The sequence below is a fragment of the Hemiscyllium ocellatum genome, chromosome 15, assembly GCF_020745735.1.
Source record: "Hemiscyllium ocellatum isolate sHemOce1 chromosome 15, sHemOce1.pat.X.cur, whole genome shotgun sequence".
NCBI classification, from domain to species: Eukaryota; Metazoa; Chordata; class Chondrichthyes; order Orectolobiformes; family Hemiscylliidae; genus Hemiscyllium; species Hemiscyllium ocellatum.
Genome location: NC_083415.1, coordinates 18827202 through 18841897, shown reverse-complemented (window position 1 = coordinate 18841897; position 14696 = coordinate 18827202). Strand labels below are relative to the sequence as shown.

Below are 14696 nucleotides of genomic sequence, written 5' to 3'. Positions count from 1 at the left end.
ATGCCTTTTGAATGTTGCAATTGTACTAGCCTCCACCACTTGCTCTAGCAGTTCATTCCATACACGTACCTCCCTCCGTGTGAAAATGTTGCCACTTAGGTCTTTTTTATATCTTTCCCCCTCACCCTAAACCCACACCCTCCAGTTCTGGACTCCCCCACCCAGAAAAAAGACCCTATCCATCAGTCCCATCTATGTCCCTCATGATTTTATAAATCTCTACAAGACCATCCCTCAGCATCCAACGCTCCAGTGTAAATAGCCCCAGCCCACCCAACCTCTCCCTATAGCTCAAATCTTCCAACCCCAGCAACATTCCCACAAATCCTCTCTGAACCTTTTCAAGTTTCACAACATTCTTCCAACAGGAAGGAGACCAGAATTGCATGCAATATTCCAAAAGTGGCCTAACCAATGTCCTGTACAGCCACAACATGACCTCCCAACTCTTATACTCAATACTCTGACCAATAAAGGAAAGCATACCAAACGCTTTCTTCCTATCTACCTGCTTTTGTGTCTCTGTGTTTCTCCTACCAAAGGGCATTACCTCACACTTCTCTGCATTGAAGTTCAGCTACCAGGTGTCTGCCCACCAACTTGTCACTGTCCCTCTGAAGTCACTCAGCATCATCCTCACAATTCACGATTCTCCCTTGCTTAGTATCATCTAGAAATGTAGAGATTTTGCCTCAATACCCAGCTCCAAATTATGTATAAAAAACAAAAAAAGCAAGCGCCTCAACACCGATCCCTGGGGAACGCCACTTTCAACTCATCTCCAACCTCATAAATGATCATTTAGAGCTACACTCTATTTCCTATCTTTTAGCCAACTTCTGCATGTTGCAAAGAACCCATCAATCCAAACATTTCTAATTTGCTAACCATCCTGCCATATAGCACCATATCAAATGCTTTCTGAAAGTCCAAATGCACCTCATTTACAGCACTACCGTCATCAGACTGTGCCACCTCGTCAAAGAATTCAATTACATTTGTCAGACATGACGTGCCCTTGACAAAGCCATGTTAACTGCCTAGTAATAAAGAATTTTTATTAAGTGTATTTTTACTGTATCCCATATTATGGCCTCCATCAGTTTTCCCACTATTGATGTCAAGCTGACAGCTCTATAGTTTTCCGGGTTATCACTTGCCCCTTTCTTAACCAACGGTGACATATTTGCAATCCCTCAGCCCCTCGGGACTAACCCTGTGTTCAAAGAGGTCTGGAAAATTTCTATCAAAATTGGAAAGTATTTACCTTGCTTCACTTTCCTTATGTCCATTTTACTTACATTCAGAGCCGGTTGTTTTGATTTATCATTCATTTTTAAGGCTATTGTGTGGCCAGTCAGGACTGAGAGAAGCAATGCACTGCCAGAGATTCCATTTATCAGATAAATGTCAAACTGATTCAGGCGAATACAAAATGTCCCATGGACTACTTAGAAGAAGGGCAGGAAAATTCCCTATGGAATCCTGGCCAACATTTATCAACCAAAACCAAACAGATTATTTCATCACATTGGTAAAAACAATGACTGCAGATGCTGGAAACCAGATTCTGGATTAGTGGTGCAGGAAGAGCACAGCAGTTCAGGCAGCATCCAAGGAGCAGCAAAATCGACATTTCGGGCAAAAGCCCTTCATTACTGATGAAGGGCTTTTGCCCGAAACATCGATTTTACTGCTCCTCGGATGCTGCCTGAACTGCTGTGCTCTTCCAGCACCACTAATCCAGAAATATTTCATCACACTGTTCACTGCCACATTTTATTAATTCAAGGAGCAGTTACACTTCAAACATACTCAAAGACCTACAAAGTAAGGTACGCTGAGACATTTTGAGATCATGAACAATGTTATACGAATTCAAGTTGTTTCTTTTTTCAGCTGCTTGACTGGTTTTGCCAGTTTTCTAGGCCGGCATGTCCGTGTAATGTATAATTAAAATAGTTTTTGTTCCCTCTTTTTAAAATAACAAAAGCAATTACGAACTAATCTTTAAACCACTCCCATCAGAAGGTGCAATGACTTGCAGTTTTTTGCTTTATCACTGATCAGAAGCACCTTTAATCACTTATCTAAAAGGAGCACTATTACTAACATGTGAACCCAACTAAGCAAATGCTTGGGACAGCATCACTTCCTTCCAAATTTCCATCCTCAGCAAAGGACGTTGCCCCCTGATGGAGTACAGTTCCATCTGTGTCTCCTGGAACTTTGCCCATTTGACCATGTTACAATGGCCAGCAACAGACAGCCTGTGTGATTGTGAAGAAGGCAGATTGCAACCTTATCCTAACCCACCTGGCACTGATAGAGAAATATTACGTGGCAAGTGCCTTAGATTAGCAAACACTGAACTGGCTCTCTCTCATCCTGAGTAAGGCCTACAGAGAACAATTATAGTTGTTTTTATTATAAGTCAATTCTTCTTCAGCCTGAAAGCAGATTTGCTCCATCGTGCTACAACCACAGTCACAAAGATGTGCGGGTCAGGTGAATTGGCCAAGCTAAATTGCCCGTGGTGTTAGGTAAGGGGTAAATGTGGGGGTATGGGTGGGTTGCGCTTCGGCGGGTCGGTGTGGACTTGTTGGGCCGAAGGGCCTGTTTCCACACTGTAAGTCTAATCTAATCTAATCTAATCTAATCTAACCTCCATGATGGATAGGGCAAGGAGGTAGGTGAATGGCAACTTTATCTCACCGAGGGTGCATGTATGGAATGAGCTGTCAGAGAAAGTGGCAGAGGTGAGCATGTTTAAAATACATTTGGACAGGTACATGGATGGAAAAGATTTAGAGAGATATAGGCGAAATGCAGGCAAATGGGACTAATTTAGCTAAGGAAACTGGGTCAGCACAGATGATTTGGGCCAAAGGGTCTTTTTCAATGCTGTATGATTCTAAATGGCCTTTGATGCTCATTAAATTTAAGTCTGAGATACACAAATCTTTATGAAGCAAAGATATCAAGGAACATGCAGGTCCAATGGAGCCAAGGGAGGCATATGGAGCTCGGCTGGAGTTGAGAGAGTATGCTGAAAAAGCACAGCCGGTCAGGCAGCACCCGAGGAGCAGGAGAATTGACACTTCGGGCACAAACCCTTATTCAAGAATGAGGCTTGTGAGCCAAGGGGGCTGAGAGGTAGATGGGAGGGGAGTGGGACTTGGGGGAAGATAGCTGAGAGTGCGATAGGTAGATGAAGGTGGGGGTGAAGGTGATAGGTTGGAGAGGAGGGTGGAGCGGATAGGTGGAAAGGAAGATGGACAGATGGACAGGTCAAGAGGGGCTGAGTTAGAAGATAAGGTGGGGAAGGGGAAATGAGGAAACTGGTAAAATCCATATTAATCCCATTTGGATGGAGGGTCCCAAGGTGGAAGATAAAGTATTCTTCCTCCAGGCGGTGGGTGGTAAGGGTTTAGGGATGGAGGAGGCCCAGGATCTGCATGTCCATGGGGGAGTGGGAGTGGGAGGGGGGAGTTGAAATGTTCAGCTTCATGAGGCGGTGGGGTTATTTCATGCGTGTGTCCTGAAGATGTTCTCTGAAGCTTTCCACAAGTAGGCATCCTGTTTCCTCAATGCAGGGGAGACTGTATCGGGAGCAATGGATACAGTGAATGACGTGTGTGGAAGTGCAGGCAAACCTCTGATGGAAATGGAAGGCTCCTTTGGGGACTTGGATAGAGGTGAGGGGGAAGGTGTGGGCGCAGGTTTTACAATTCTTGTGGTGCCAGGAGGGGAGGGTGGGTTGGTGGGGAGCGTGGACCTGACAGGAGAGAAGCGGAGGGAATGGTCTTTGCGGAACGCACATAAGGGTGGTGAAGGAAATATATCCCTGCAGTCTTCACTTTTTCCACATGGAGTCAGGCTACAGATCAACCATGATCTTTTAGAATGGTGACAGAGACAAAAAAAAACCCCGCAGGTGCTGGAATCCAAAGTAGAAAGGCAGGAGGCTGGAAGAAGTCAGGCAGTATCAGGAGGTGAAGAAGTCAACGTTTTGCATGTAACCCTTCTCTAGGACTAGGCCAGTTGGTGTGGGGAGAGCTGCAGATAAAGCATGAGGCCAGGGCAAGATGGTGAAGTGGGGATAGGGGAAGACAGGTAGAGGGTCTGACCTGTTTGTTCAACGGGAGGAATGGATCCGGTTGGTGGCAGGGAGCAGTGGCACTTAGGGGGCTGGGAAGGGAGTCGAGGGATGGGGAGGAAGGTTATTTGAAATTGGAGAACTCTGTACCCTCTACCTGTCTTCACCCATCCCCACTTCACCATCCTGCCCATACCTCCCCCTTTATTTGCAACTCTCCCGATACCCAACCCCAGTCCTGAAAAAGGGTTACACCTAAACATTGACTTCTCCACCTCCTGATGCTGCCTGGCTTGCTGTGTTTTTCCAGCTTCCTGCCTGTCTACTTATACAATGGTGGAGCAGGTTTGAGGGGCTAAATGACGTACTCCATGTTCTGATGACTTTAACCCATAACTCTTGGCTTAGAGGCAAAGATGCTAACCACTGCACCACAAGATTTCTCTAAACAAACTAAGTTCAGCTAAAGCAATATAGACTGTGGCACAAAGACTTGGACCTTCCTAATTATGTTATGCAGTTTGTTGCTAGGTACTGCAACTTTTAGCAGAATTGTTGGGAAGCTGCGCATTCCCAAATGACTGCTCACAGCAGTCATACTATGGTGTGGGCAGCATGTGATTCAGTCCAATAGACTAGTCAACATGTCTAAATTACCCCTAATTATTCACTTAAAAATTGCAAGTAGACTGCTGATTTTGGCAATCCATCCCTAACATATTAGTGAGGTGAGTTTGGGTAATAAGGTGGATTGGTGATGTGGTAGTTAGCTTATACACCACTCCCCTCCCTGCTGCAAAAACACCCTCTGCCTGAACCAGTAAAATCCAGCACATATAGAACATAGAACAGTGCAGCACAGGAACAGGTCCTTCGGCCCACCACATCTATGCTGACTATGATGCTATTCTAAACTAATCCCGTCTACCCGCACATAGGTCATAACATTCTATTCTCTGCCGGTTCATGTGTCTGTCTAAATGCCTCTTAAACCTTGCTATCATATCTGCTTCTATGACCTCCCCCAGTCACACAGTTCCAAGAAGGATTGGTAAGCAAAGAATGGGGATTTAAGCTAATTGGAAAAGGAAACAGAAGTAACATGAGGCAACAATATTTTATATGAGTAGTGCGTTCCCTGAAAGATTGATGAAGCATATTCAATCGTAACTTCCATAAGAGAATTGATGAATAGTTGAACATGCCTATGGGGAAAAGATGGGGATGTGGCTATCTGGAAAGCCTTTGCAAAGAGCTGGCATTGGTATCATGGGCCATATAATCTCCTTTCCTGCTTTACTTTTGTATATATCTATGATGTGGTCCTTTAGAATTATAAAAAGGATGACTGTGCTGAAATGAATTCCCAATCAATTCAGGTTTATCAAGTTTACTTCTTTAGATCATGTCACTCATCAAAGGAAGCAAAGTGTATGACTTGAAAAGGATGGCATATTTGCCAATAAATCCACTCCATACGTAAGAAGCTGAAATTTGAATGTAACACAGAAAATTTTAAATAATCAAAATTAGTTTTCCTTGAGTACACAACCCTGACCTACAATAGGTACAAGCTGTTAGTAGTTTGAACTCAAACCAAAACAACTCCAATGCAAAAAAACCTTCCACTGTTGAATCATAACACTGGTTTACTGCAAAGGGGCTTTCTGTATTTAAACAGTTTTCAGGTTAAATACTTGACTCGCTTTGGATGCTACAATGCATATCTGTCTTTTGATTTCAATGTCCATGTTTAATTTTTATGATTATTAATTTAATAGCATGCTTTCTAGCATATTTATTGGTTTAAGTTCTGAGGACTCCGGTAATATTTATAGGTTTTTTATTTTACTTTTCTTCTTCCAAATGCAAATATTTAAACTCATCTCTTGACCCAGACTACACAAGTGTACTCCGCCACACTGAATTTAGGAGGAACTGAGGTCTGCAGATGCTGGAGATCAGAGTCGAGACTGTGGTGCTGGAAAAGCATAACAGGTCAGGCAACATCCTAGGAGCAGGAGAATCGACGTTTCAGGCATAAGCCCTTATGGTACATTTCTCGCAGTTCACAAGTCTTTGTTTTACATCACAGCTCTGCTAATGATGGCAGATATCAATATAAAAGCCTGTTTAAAACGAGATAATTTTTATCCCAAATGATTATCAAAGCAAACAAAAATGCATGTTTGAACAGTGAAACACAATTCTCCATTCCAGTAATTATTCAAACAAATGGAAAAAAGGGGCTAACTTGAAGGAATTCCATCGCGATTATAAAATGGATTCCTCTGTAAGGCAACGGAAGATTAAATCAATGAACAGAAAGCAGACTTAAGGTAGAAACAACTATAAAATAAACATCATATTTTGTAGGAAGTTTATTTTTCTTTTTGGAAGGTAAACGCGCTGGTCACGTACAGGATGTTTAGTTAACGCAATGCCAGTGACCAAACCTGCAGTTATAACATTCTCCAATGTCAGAAGTTTCAGGATCTTGGAAAGAAACAAATGATACAATAAGAACACATTCTTCCGGTTCAAAAGGTTAACACGTTTTAATGGTCAACTTCCTTCAAGATTTCCCACAAAATTGCAGATCTAGAGATGATAAAGCATACGCAGAAACTGCCAGGTTTCGGCTTACTGGGTTACTCTTGCAGAGGATCTCAAACAGGCTTAGAAGAGGTGAATTGCTTGTTTCTGAGTTGGAACCATCCGTTGATGTAATGGTTTCAGCATCAGTTAAAATGTCCTAAGCTTTCAAAGGACCGCCTTAAGTACATTTCCAGTTCAACAACACACGAACGTGGAGCTAAGCTATATGTTCTGAATTGTTGGGGTCAAAATTCAGGCACCATTCTGTGTCTTTTCAGTGGTGTGATGTTGGTTGAAGGCATACCGTGACAAGTCTTCGCAGAGTGAGAAAGCAAACATTTTTTACTCAGCCAAAAGAACCTTACTGCACAAGCCCTTTTTTCCTCCCTGATGGTCAATAATCACCACTCATATGGTTGTACATCATAATATCCTGAAGAGTTTCCCATATCACGGTTGTTGATTTTTCTTCCATTTATTTTCACTTACAAAATACACTTTTAAATTCCCAAAAAAACAGCAAAATGAAATTTTCTTTAGATTTTCTTTAGCTTTTAGTGTGCCACGTCATGTTCAATGCACTTGATCCATTCACGCACAATTCCAGCAACTTCAGGAAGTGCCGTCCCTATATAACCCAGGACAGTGGAAATCTCGGTCTCAGTTGAGAAACGAGGCAGATTTTAGTTCCTCGGGCCTTGTGTGTCCCGGCTGTTCTCACATGAGTGGTTTTATTTGTATTTTAAGCAGCTGTCCTGCCTTCCCTGCGCTCTGTGTGTGTGTAAACATTGTGATCGTCAATGTTTTTGCATGGCACCGAATTTCTCTCGTTTTCCCTAAACCCTAATTTGCAGGTTTTTTGGGCTTCAATGCATGATTTGTGTGTGTGTGTGTGTTAACACGCAGTGCCTTTTGTGTTTTTCTTTCTTTGTCTTGTGGTTGTTTATTCTCCAAATTCATATGTGTTGTTGGGACTTTGAAGCATGTGTTTGTGTGTATGGGATGGTTGACTGTCAATCAGGTTAGCTCCTGGCCAATGAGGCATCTCTCTGTCGATTTTTTTTGTGTGTGTCTGGGGGAAGGAGGGCTTTAGTGTGAAACTGACAACAGCTGAATCACGCAGAGAGAGGAGACAGCCAGACAAGAGGGATAGTGTGGGCTTCGGGGTTAGTAAGTAGCAGCTGTAACACTGCAACACAGTAACAGAGAGGAAGATCCTTTTGCTCAGGACTCTCTTCTCTGTGTGTGTGTGTGGCTCGACAGGGACAGAAGAAGGAGAGGGGTTTAAGAGGAACCAAACACACCCCCCCCGACACTTCAACGATGCTCTCGCCTTTCCTCCTCCAGCAGCCCGGGCAGAGCCGTGCCTTGCTGCTGCTGCTGCTTCCTCAGTGCCCGGGGAGAGGAGCCCGCTGCGCCGCCAGAGCTGGAGCGGCGATCGGGAAAGGATTCCGGAGCCGGGCGGCCACTACCACCACCACCAGCACCAGCAGCAGCGGGGCACGGAGTCACTGCAGCGGGGGAGTGAGCTGTGCAGCCGCCCGGGGATGGCCAGAGCCCCGCTTCGGTGTACTGAGAGGGCTGCGCACGGTGAGTATCGCTGCGGTAAGATTTGCAATCTGAATCCCACCCCCCCCCCTCTTCCTTTCGTTTCCTTTCCCTTCCCCAGTCAGTCTGCTGGCAACATCGGGAACAGGGAACTCCTGTCTGCCTAACACGTGAACATCATCTGTTCAGCCACGGCGCAAAAAAAAGTTGTTTGTATTTTTAATTATTTATTATGTAACAGCGGCGCCTAAGCAAAATAAAAGTCAGATGTGTCGGCGGCTCCTAACACTTTCTCCAGCTACAGTTGTTGCTGTTTTTTTTCACTCCCCTCATAACCTGTTAAATCAACAGCTGCATCACAAAACAAACATTGCCTTAAGTCAGCTGTGCCATTTTTCACTGGAGGAGAGTTGTCAGATACAGTACGCTGGCTGGGCGAAGGTCAACAGCGAGACAAGCCCCGGAGTCAGAGAGCTCAGGCTATTTTTTGTTTTGCACGATTGGAGGACGATCAGAGATAAGTCGGGGGACAGCTCGCTGCTCCGCAACTTGCAAATTAAGATAACCCCTAGGGGAAGCGGATGAATGCCTGCGAGGCCGGGATAAATTTAAGGTGCGGTTTAAATTGTTGCATTTCTTTGCTTAACTTCACATGTAAATACTGCCAGTGCCGACAGGTCCCAAACCGTTTTTGTTTGCAACTTATTGGATAGCAGTTTGATTATTTCCTGAAGACAGGACATGTTTACAGCTTTGGTATTTTGGATTTTACATGAGAACGTCTTCTGAAATCACCATTTGGTTTGGACTGACCTCAACGTCTGTAGCTATGCACCTGTTCATTAAAAATAAGATACATTTGCATTAATTCCTTGCAGCGGCAAAGTGAGGGTTATTTGTTTGCAACTTCCATTATATGACACTTTGCTAACCACGGACAGCATTTGTGTTAAGGAGGAACATGGTGTCTTGGATATAGCTTGTTTCAAACTTAGAATGCCTCAGAGGTTTATAAACGACAAGTAGGAAAGGAGTATATGAACTGAACAAAGTGGTAATAAGCTGGATCACTGAAGGATGACAGCTGCTACATGTAAGCAGAGCAAGTGAGGACAGACTGGTGAAAATGACTGAGGCTAAAACTGGAAATTCTGGTTGGACTTTACTATGGGGATTGAGAGCTCCTATATATTTTTTTATGGAAACAGTATGGTTTACATTTGACAGAAGGGTTTAGTGTTTTGATTTATTTGGTGATCTGATGGCGAAGTAAAAAAATCATTAAAGCTGGCTTGAGAAATGAACAGAATTATCTGTAGTTGTCGTTGTGAGCATGAATCACACACAAGATTTAATATTTGCAGGACTTCCAGTGAAATTCCAATGAAGCCCATTCACCTATTTGATAGGAATTATTTAAAATATGTTCTTCAATGTAATCATGGCTGGTCTTTGGCTTCAAATCCTTTTTCTACCTGTAGAGTTAAAAAAGTATAATATGAGAGTCCTTTAAACCTTCAGTATTATCAATGAAGCACCGTGGAGTCATCCATTTCAAAGTTCAAGAATCTTTAAAGAAATTTCTCCTAATCTCAGTTCTAAATGCTCAGTCTGTTATCCTGGTACCGATCCCACGATCGAGATGCCCAGTCAGGGAAAACAAACCTCTCCCTGTCAATCTGTAAAACATCTTAAGAATCTTCTGTGTTTCACTATGGCATCATAATCCAGAAACATTATTAATGCAAGTTCCTGGCAGTATTTTAAAGATTAATGAAGTTATTTTAATGAATTAGTCCTAAAACAGACTCTGTGTTTCCAGTTGGTGTGTGTAGTCTTTTTTTTCCTGGTTTAGTAGTCAGCAGTGGTGGAATAGGTCTGAGACAATTCAGAATGAAGCATTCAATCAATTACAGCTTTCAGTGGAATATAAAATAACTTTGCAATTAGTAATCAGAAAAGGAGTATTTTAAGGATATTCAATAAATGTATGTTTATCATGTAATATACTTAAAATCGCAAACAACAATGACTCAGCATTAAAACCAAATGAGACAGAATTCAAATTATTTTTGTGAGAGTCACAATAAGTTGCTTGTCACATTTTGTTTTGGGTAGGTGGTGTGAAATTAAAATATGCACTGTGGAAGATGACGTTGTGGGTTACCAAATGCTGCTATTGTCACAAAAAGCATGCTGAGCTAGCACTGTGAAACCTTCATCTTAGCAAGGACTTATACAATTAATGGTAGGGTTCTGGGGAGTGTTGTAGAACAGAGAAACCTCAGGGTTTAGGTATATAATCCTTTGAAATTGCATCCCCGGTAGACTGGGTGGTTAAGAGGGCATTTACAAGTTTGCCTTCATTGCTGAGACGCTTTGAGTACAGGAGTACCGGTCATCATATTGAAGTTGTACAGCACGTTGGTGAGGCCTATTCTGGTGTACTGTATGCAGTTCTGGGTGCCCTGTTGCAGGAAGGATATTATTAAACTAGAGAAGGTTCAGAAAAAAAAATTACCAGTATGTTGTTGAGAATCTAGGGTTTGACATATAAAAATAAACCTTTTTCACTGGAGAATAGGAGATCGAGGGGTGATCTTACTGAGGTTTATAACCTCATGAGGAGCATAGAAAGTTGAATGACAAAAGTCTTTTTCTTAGGGTAGGGGAGTTCAAAACAATGGGGGATATTTTTAAGGTGAGAGGAGAAAACTTTAAACAGGATATAAGGGACAATTTCTTTTAGAATGGTTTGTGTGTGGAATGAGCTAAGGATCTTTGAGTTTCTGCACTGCATTTTGAAGGCAGTACATACTACTGCTACTGAGCATCAGGAGTGGATGTTTGTAGATGTGGTGCCAATCAAGCAGATTGTTTTATCCTGAATGGTGTAAAGCTTTTCAAGAGTTGTTGGAACTGCACACATCCAGAAAAGTGGGGAGTGTTCCATCACACTCCTGACTTGCACCTTGTAAATGGTGGGCAGACTTTGGGAAGTCAGGAGGTGAGTTACTCACCTCAGTATTCCCAGTCTCTGACCTGATCTTGTAGCCATTGTGATTATGTGGTGTGTCCAGTTGAGAATCTGGTCAATGGTAACACCAAAGGTGTTCATAAAAGTGGATTCAGTAACACCATTGAACATCAAGGGATGGTTCTTAGATTTTTTTTCTTACTGGAAATGGTCATTGCCTGTCAGTTACATGGCACAAATGTTACTTGCCACTTGCCAGCCAGTGTCTAGCAATTATCCAGATCATGTTGCATTTGTGAATTGTAACATAGAATCACAAATTGTGCTGAACATTGTGCAATCATCAACGAACATCCCCACTATGTACAGCACAATTTGTGATCCTATGTTACAATTCACAAATGCAACATGATCTGGATAATAGCCAGACACTGACTGGCAAGTGGCAAGTAACATTTGTACCATGTAATTGACAGGCAATGACCATTTCCAGTAAGAAAAAAAATCTAAGAACCATCCCTTGATGTTCAATGGTGTTACTGAATCTGCTATTATGAACACCTTTTGGTGTTACCATTGACTAGATTCTCATTGGCTACAAGATCAGGTCAGAGACTGGGAATATTGAGGTGAGTATCTCACCTCCTGACTTCCCAAAGCCTGTTCACCATTTACAAGGTGCAAGTGATGGAACACTCTCCACTTTTCTGGATGTGTGCAGTTCCAACAACTCTTGAAAAGCTTTACACCATCCAGGACAAAGCAGTCTGCTTGAATGGCACCACATCTACAAACATCCACTCCTGACGCTCAGTAGCAGCAGTATGTACTGCCTTCAAGATGCAGTGCAGAAACTCAAAGATCCTTAGACGGCACTTTTGAAAACCCAGTGACCACCTGCAGAAGATATTAACATGTGAACTTCATACAAGTGCTTTAGAATTGAAAACAACCAGACATTACATTATTATTAGCTAATTATGCAATCATAAACATACAATTGATTTGAAATGGTGACATTACTAAATGGTTAGTAATGATTTATAGCAAATTGGATCTGAAATCCTTGTTGAAATGAAGTCAGCTGAATGGATAGATTTAATGATGAGCTCAGTGAACATATTCATAAAGTCACGCATGTTGATTTGACCAGTATCTTCAGAGATTATTCCAGTAGCTGAATTTAATTGCTAATCTTCCTTTTCATAAAGTGGACAAATATGTCCAATGGAGATTGTATGTGGTAAGCTGTATGACAGGTTTTTAGTGTAAATCATGATGTTATGAAAGGACAAAACTATGCCCCAGGCAGAAAATAACTTAACTTAATGAGTCTTTGTTTTTTCGTTTAAAATTTCTGAAGAATGTATACTTTTGATTCGTATGCTCACTTGTCACATTCACACTTTTGTAGTTATCTTGGTGAACTCAATAACAACCAAGGTCTCAATAAGACCATGTGAAACTCATGGCCTGTGAAATAGATCATCCTTATTGCATGAAAATTATGGCCGAGGTAGTATTTAAACAAAAATTATTAGTCAGCTGTGATGTGCTTTAATTTGGCTACTGTTGGTTGGTCTATAAAGCAGGGCAATGTGTTCCAGGTCATGACCTTCTTTAGCTTTGGTTGAAGTAGGTTCAGCAAATCTGTGAGTGTGTTGTTAAGGCTAAAAACATCACGAGTACATCAGTGTGTTGAAGCTTCCGTCATCTATTGTGTTAAAAATCACGCAACACCCAGGTTATGGTCCGACAGGTTTATATGGGAGCACTAGTTTTCAGTGTGCTGCTCCTTCATCAGATGGTTGTGCACCTGGCACAACTACCAGAAGAAGGAACAGCACTCCAAAAGCTAGTGCTCCTATATAAACCTGTTGGACCATAACCTGATGTTGTATGATTTTCAACTTTGTACATTCCAGTCCAGCACCAGCACCTCCATTTCATTCTCTATTGCAGCCTTCATTGATGTTGCATTGGAATTGCCACCATTACTTTCAGTGTCAATGGGCCGTTGAACACAAGAAAGCAACCAGGATCCGAGCTCCTGATTTGCCGTAGATTGTGTTTCCCCCATCTCATCCATTACAGATTATGTAGAAGAATGTTGGATCAGGACAAGTTTGTGCTTGATTGAAATAGTTTTGTGACCAAGCACATTAAGAAATTCTGTGGATAAGTAGCTTTTTCAGGATAGCACCACGTGCTGATGAAGCAATACCCTTGCATGTGCCATTGTGCTCAGAAGATAATTCAAAAGCAGAATCATGCTGGTACATTTACAACTATTGAACCATAATGAACAGGATCAAGCTATAACATTTGTGTGGTTTATTTTAACTTTGCTAATCAGCTAACTCTATCAGGATTCTACATAATCAAGTTCATTGAGTTTTTGTCTCTGTCTGAATTAAAAGGCAAAGTATGAATTATTTTCTTGAGAACCAAATGCCCTTCCACTGTGGAATTACTCAAAACGATTTGCAGCACAGTTAGATATTTATTTGCAACAGCACCAAACTTATTGGATCCTTACAGCATTGCTGTCATTAAGTGAAACAGTATGGTATTTTATGAATGCAAGTATTGGCATCTATGTAGCCTTTTCTTAATGTCGTGTTTGGAAAATAAGGAGTAAGTTGCTAGTTTGAGGGAAATTGTTTTGCTAATGTGTATGTGTTTCTGCTGGAACTTTTTAGATGTTAAGAGTTAAGCTGTGGAGTAAAAGATGTAACTACAGTACTCAGAAACATGCACAATAATTTTGTAGGTAAGTTTAATCACTTTGTGACTTATAACTTCATAAGAATTTTTATATGTTTAGTCTCTGGTGTCCACTGCTGCCAAACCCCTCGGACCTCCAAATTAAAGTATTTGGACTGATTTTCTTAGTTTGCTTGCTTTTGACCACTTCAATGCCTTTTCGGATTCTGCTGTGCACCCAGCCACTGAGGCACAATAAGGTCATTCAGACGACTTCACTCCGCAGTGTTTACTCCTGGGGCCACACTACCTCAAAATTGGTGAATGTTCCTTGTATGCCTGCCTAGGATTGAAACCTGATGGCAAATGTTGCATTTATTTCAATTCCCCCGTGGCCTGCCAAGTAATTATTTCCCCGATCACTAAAACAGATTATCTGATTAATATCACCTTACCTTTTCTGCACATTTGCTGAATAGAACTAAGGCAGCCAATTTGCATGTTACAAGAATGACTGTAAAGCAGTTTGGAGTGAAAAGCATTATCTAAATGCACATTTTTGTTTTATTAATCTACATTTCTATTTCTCTACTAATAGTAGAGAATGCTGTATCATTACTCTTCCATCTTATTTGAGGAGATCTGGAATTATGTGATGTAACAGTACTTAGTAATAGGACATCAGTTCAAAAAAAATTGAAGTACTATGGAACTTGTCAGCTGCAGCTTAGAAATAGCCCTTGTGTTTCTGAGTCAGGAGTTCATAGA

General features: G+C 41.7%; 1 protein-coding gene across 1 annotated transcript in view; it reads left to right on the top strand.

Moving 5' to 3' along the window:
- The first annotated feature begins 7615 nt into the window (after positions 1-7615).
- Positions 7616-14696, top strand: part of fam210b (family with sequence similarity 210 member B) — a 55882-nt gene continuing 48801 nt past the window's right edge. Inside the window, exon 1 of the mRNA XM_060836304.1 lies at positions 7616-8287. Coding sequence (XP_060692287.1) covers positions 8021-8287 — 267 coding nt within the window. The 5' untranslated portion in view covers positions 7616-8020. The remainder of the gene's footprint in view (positions 8288-14696) is intronic.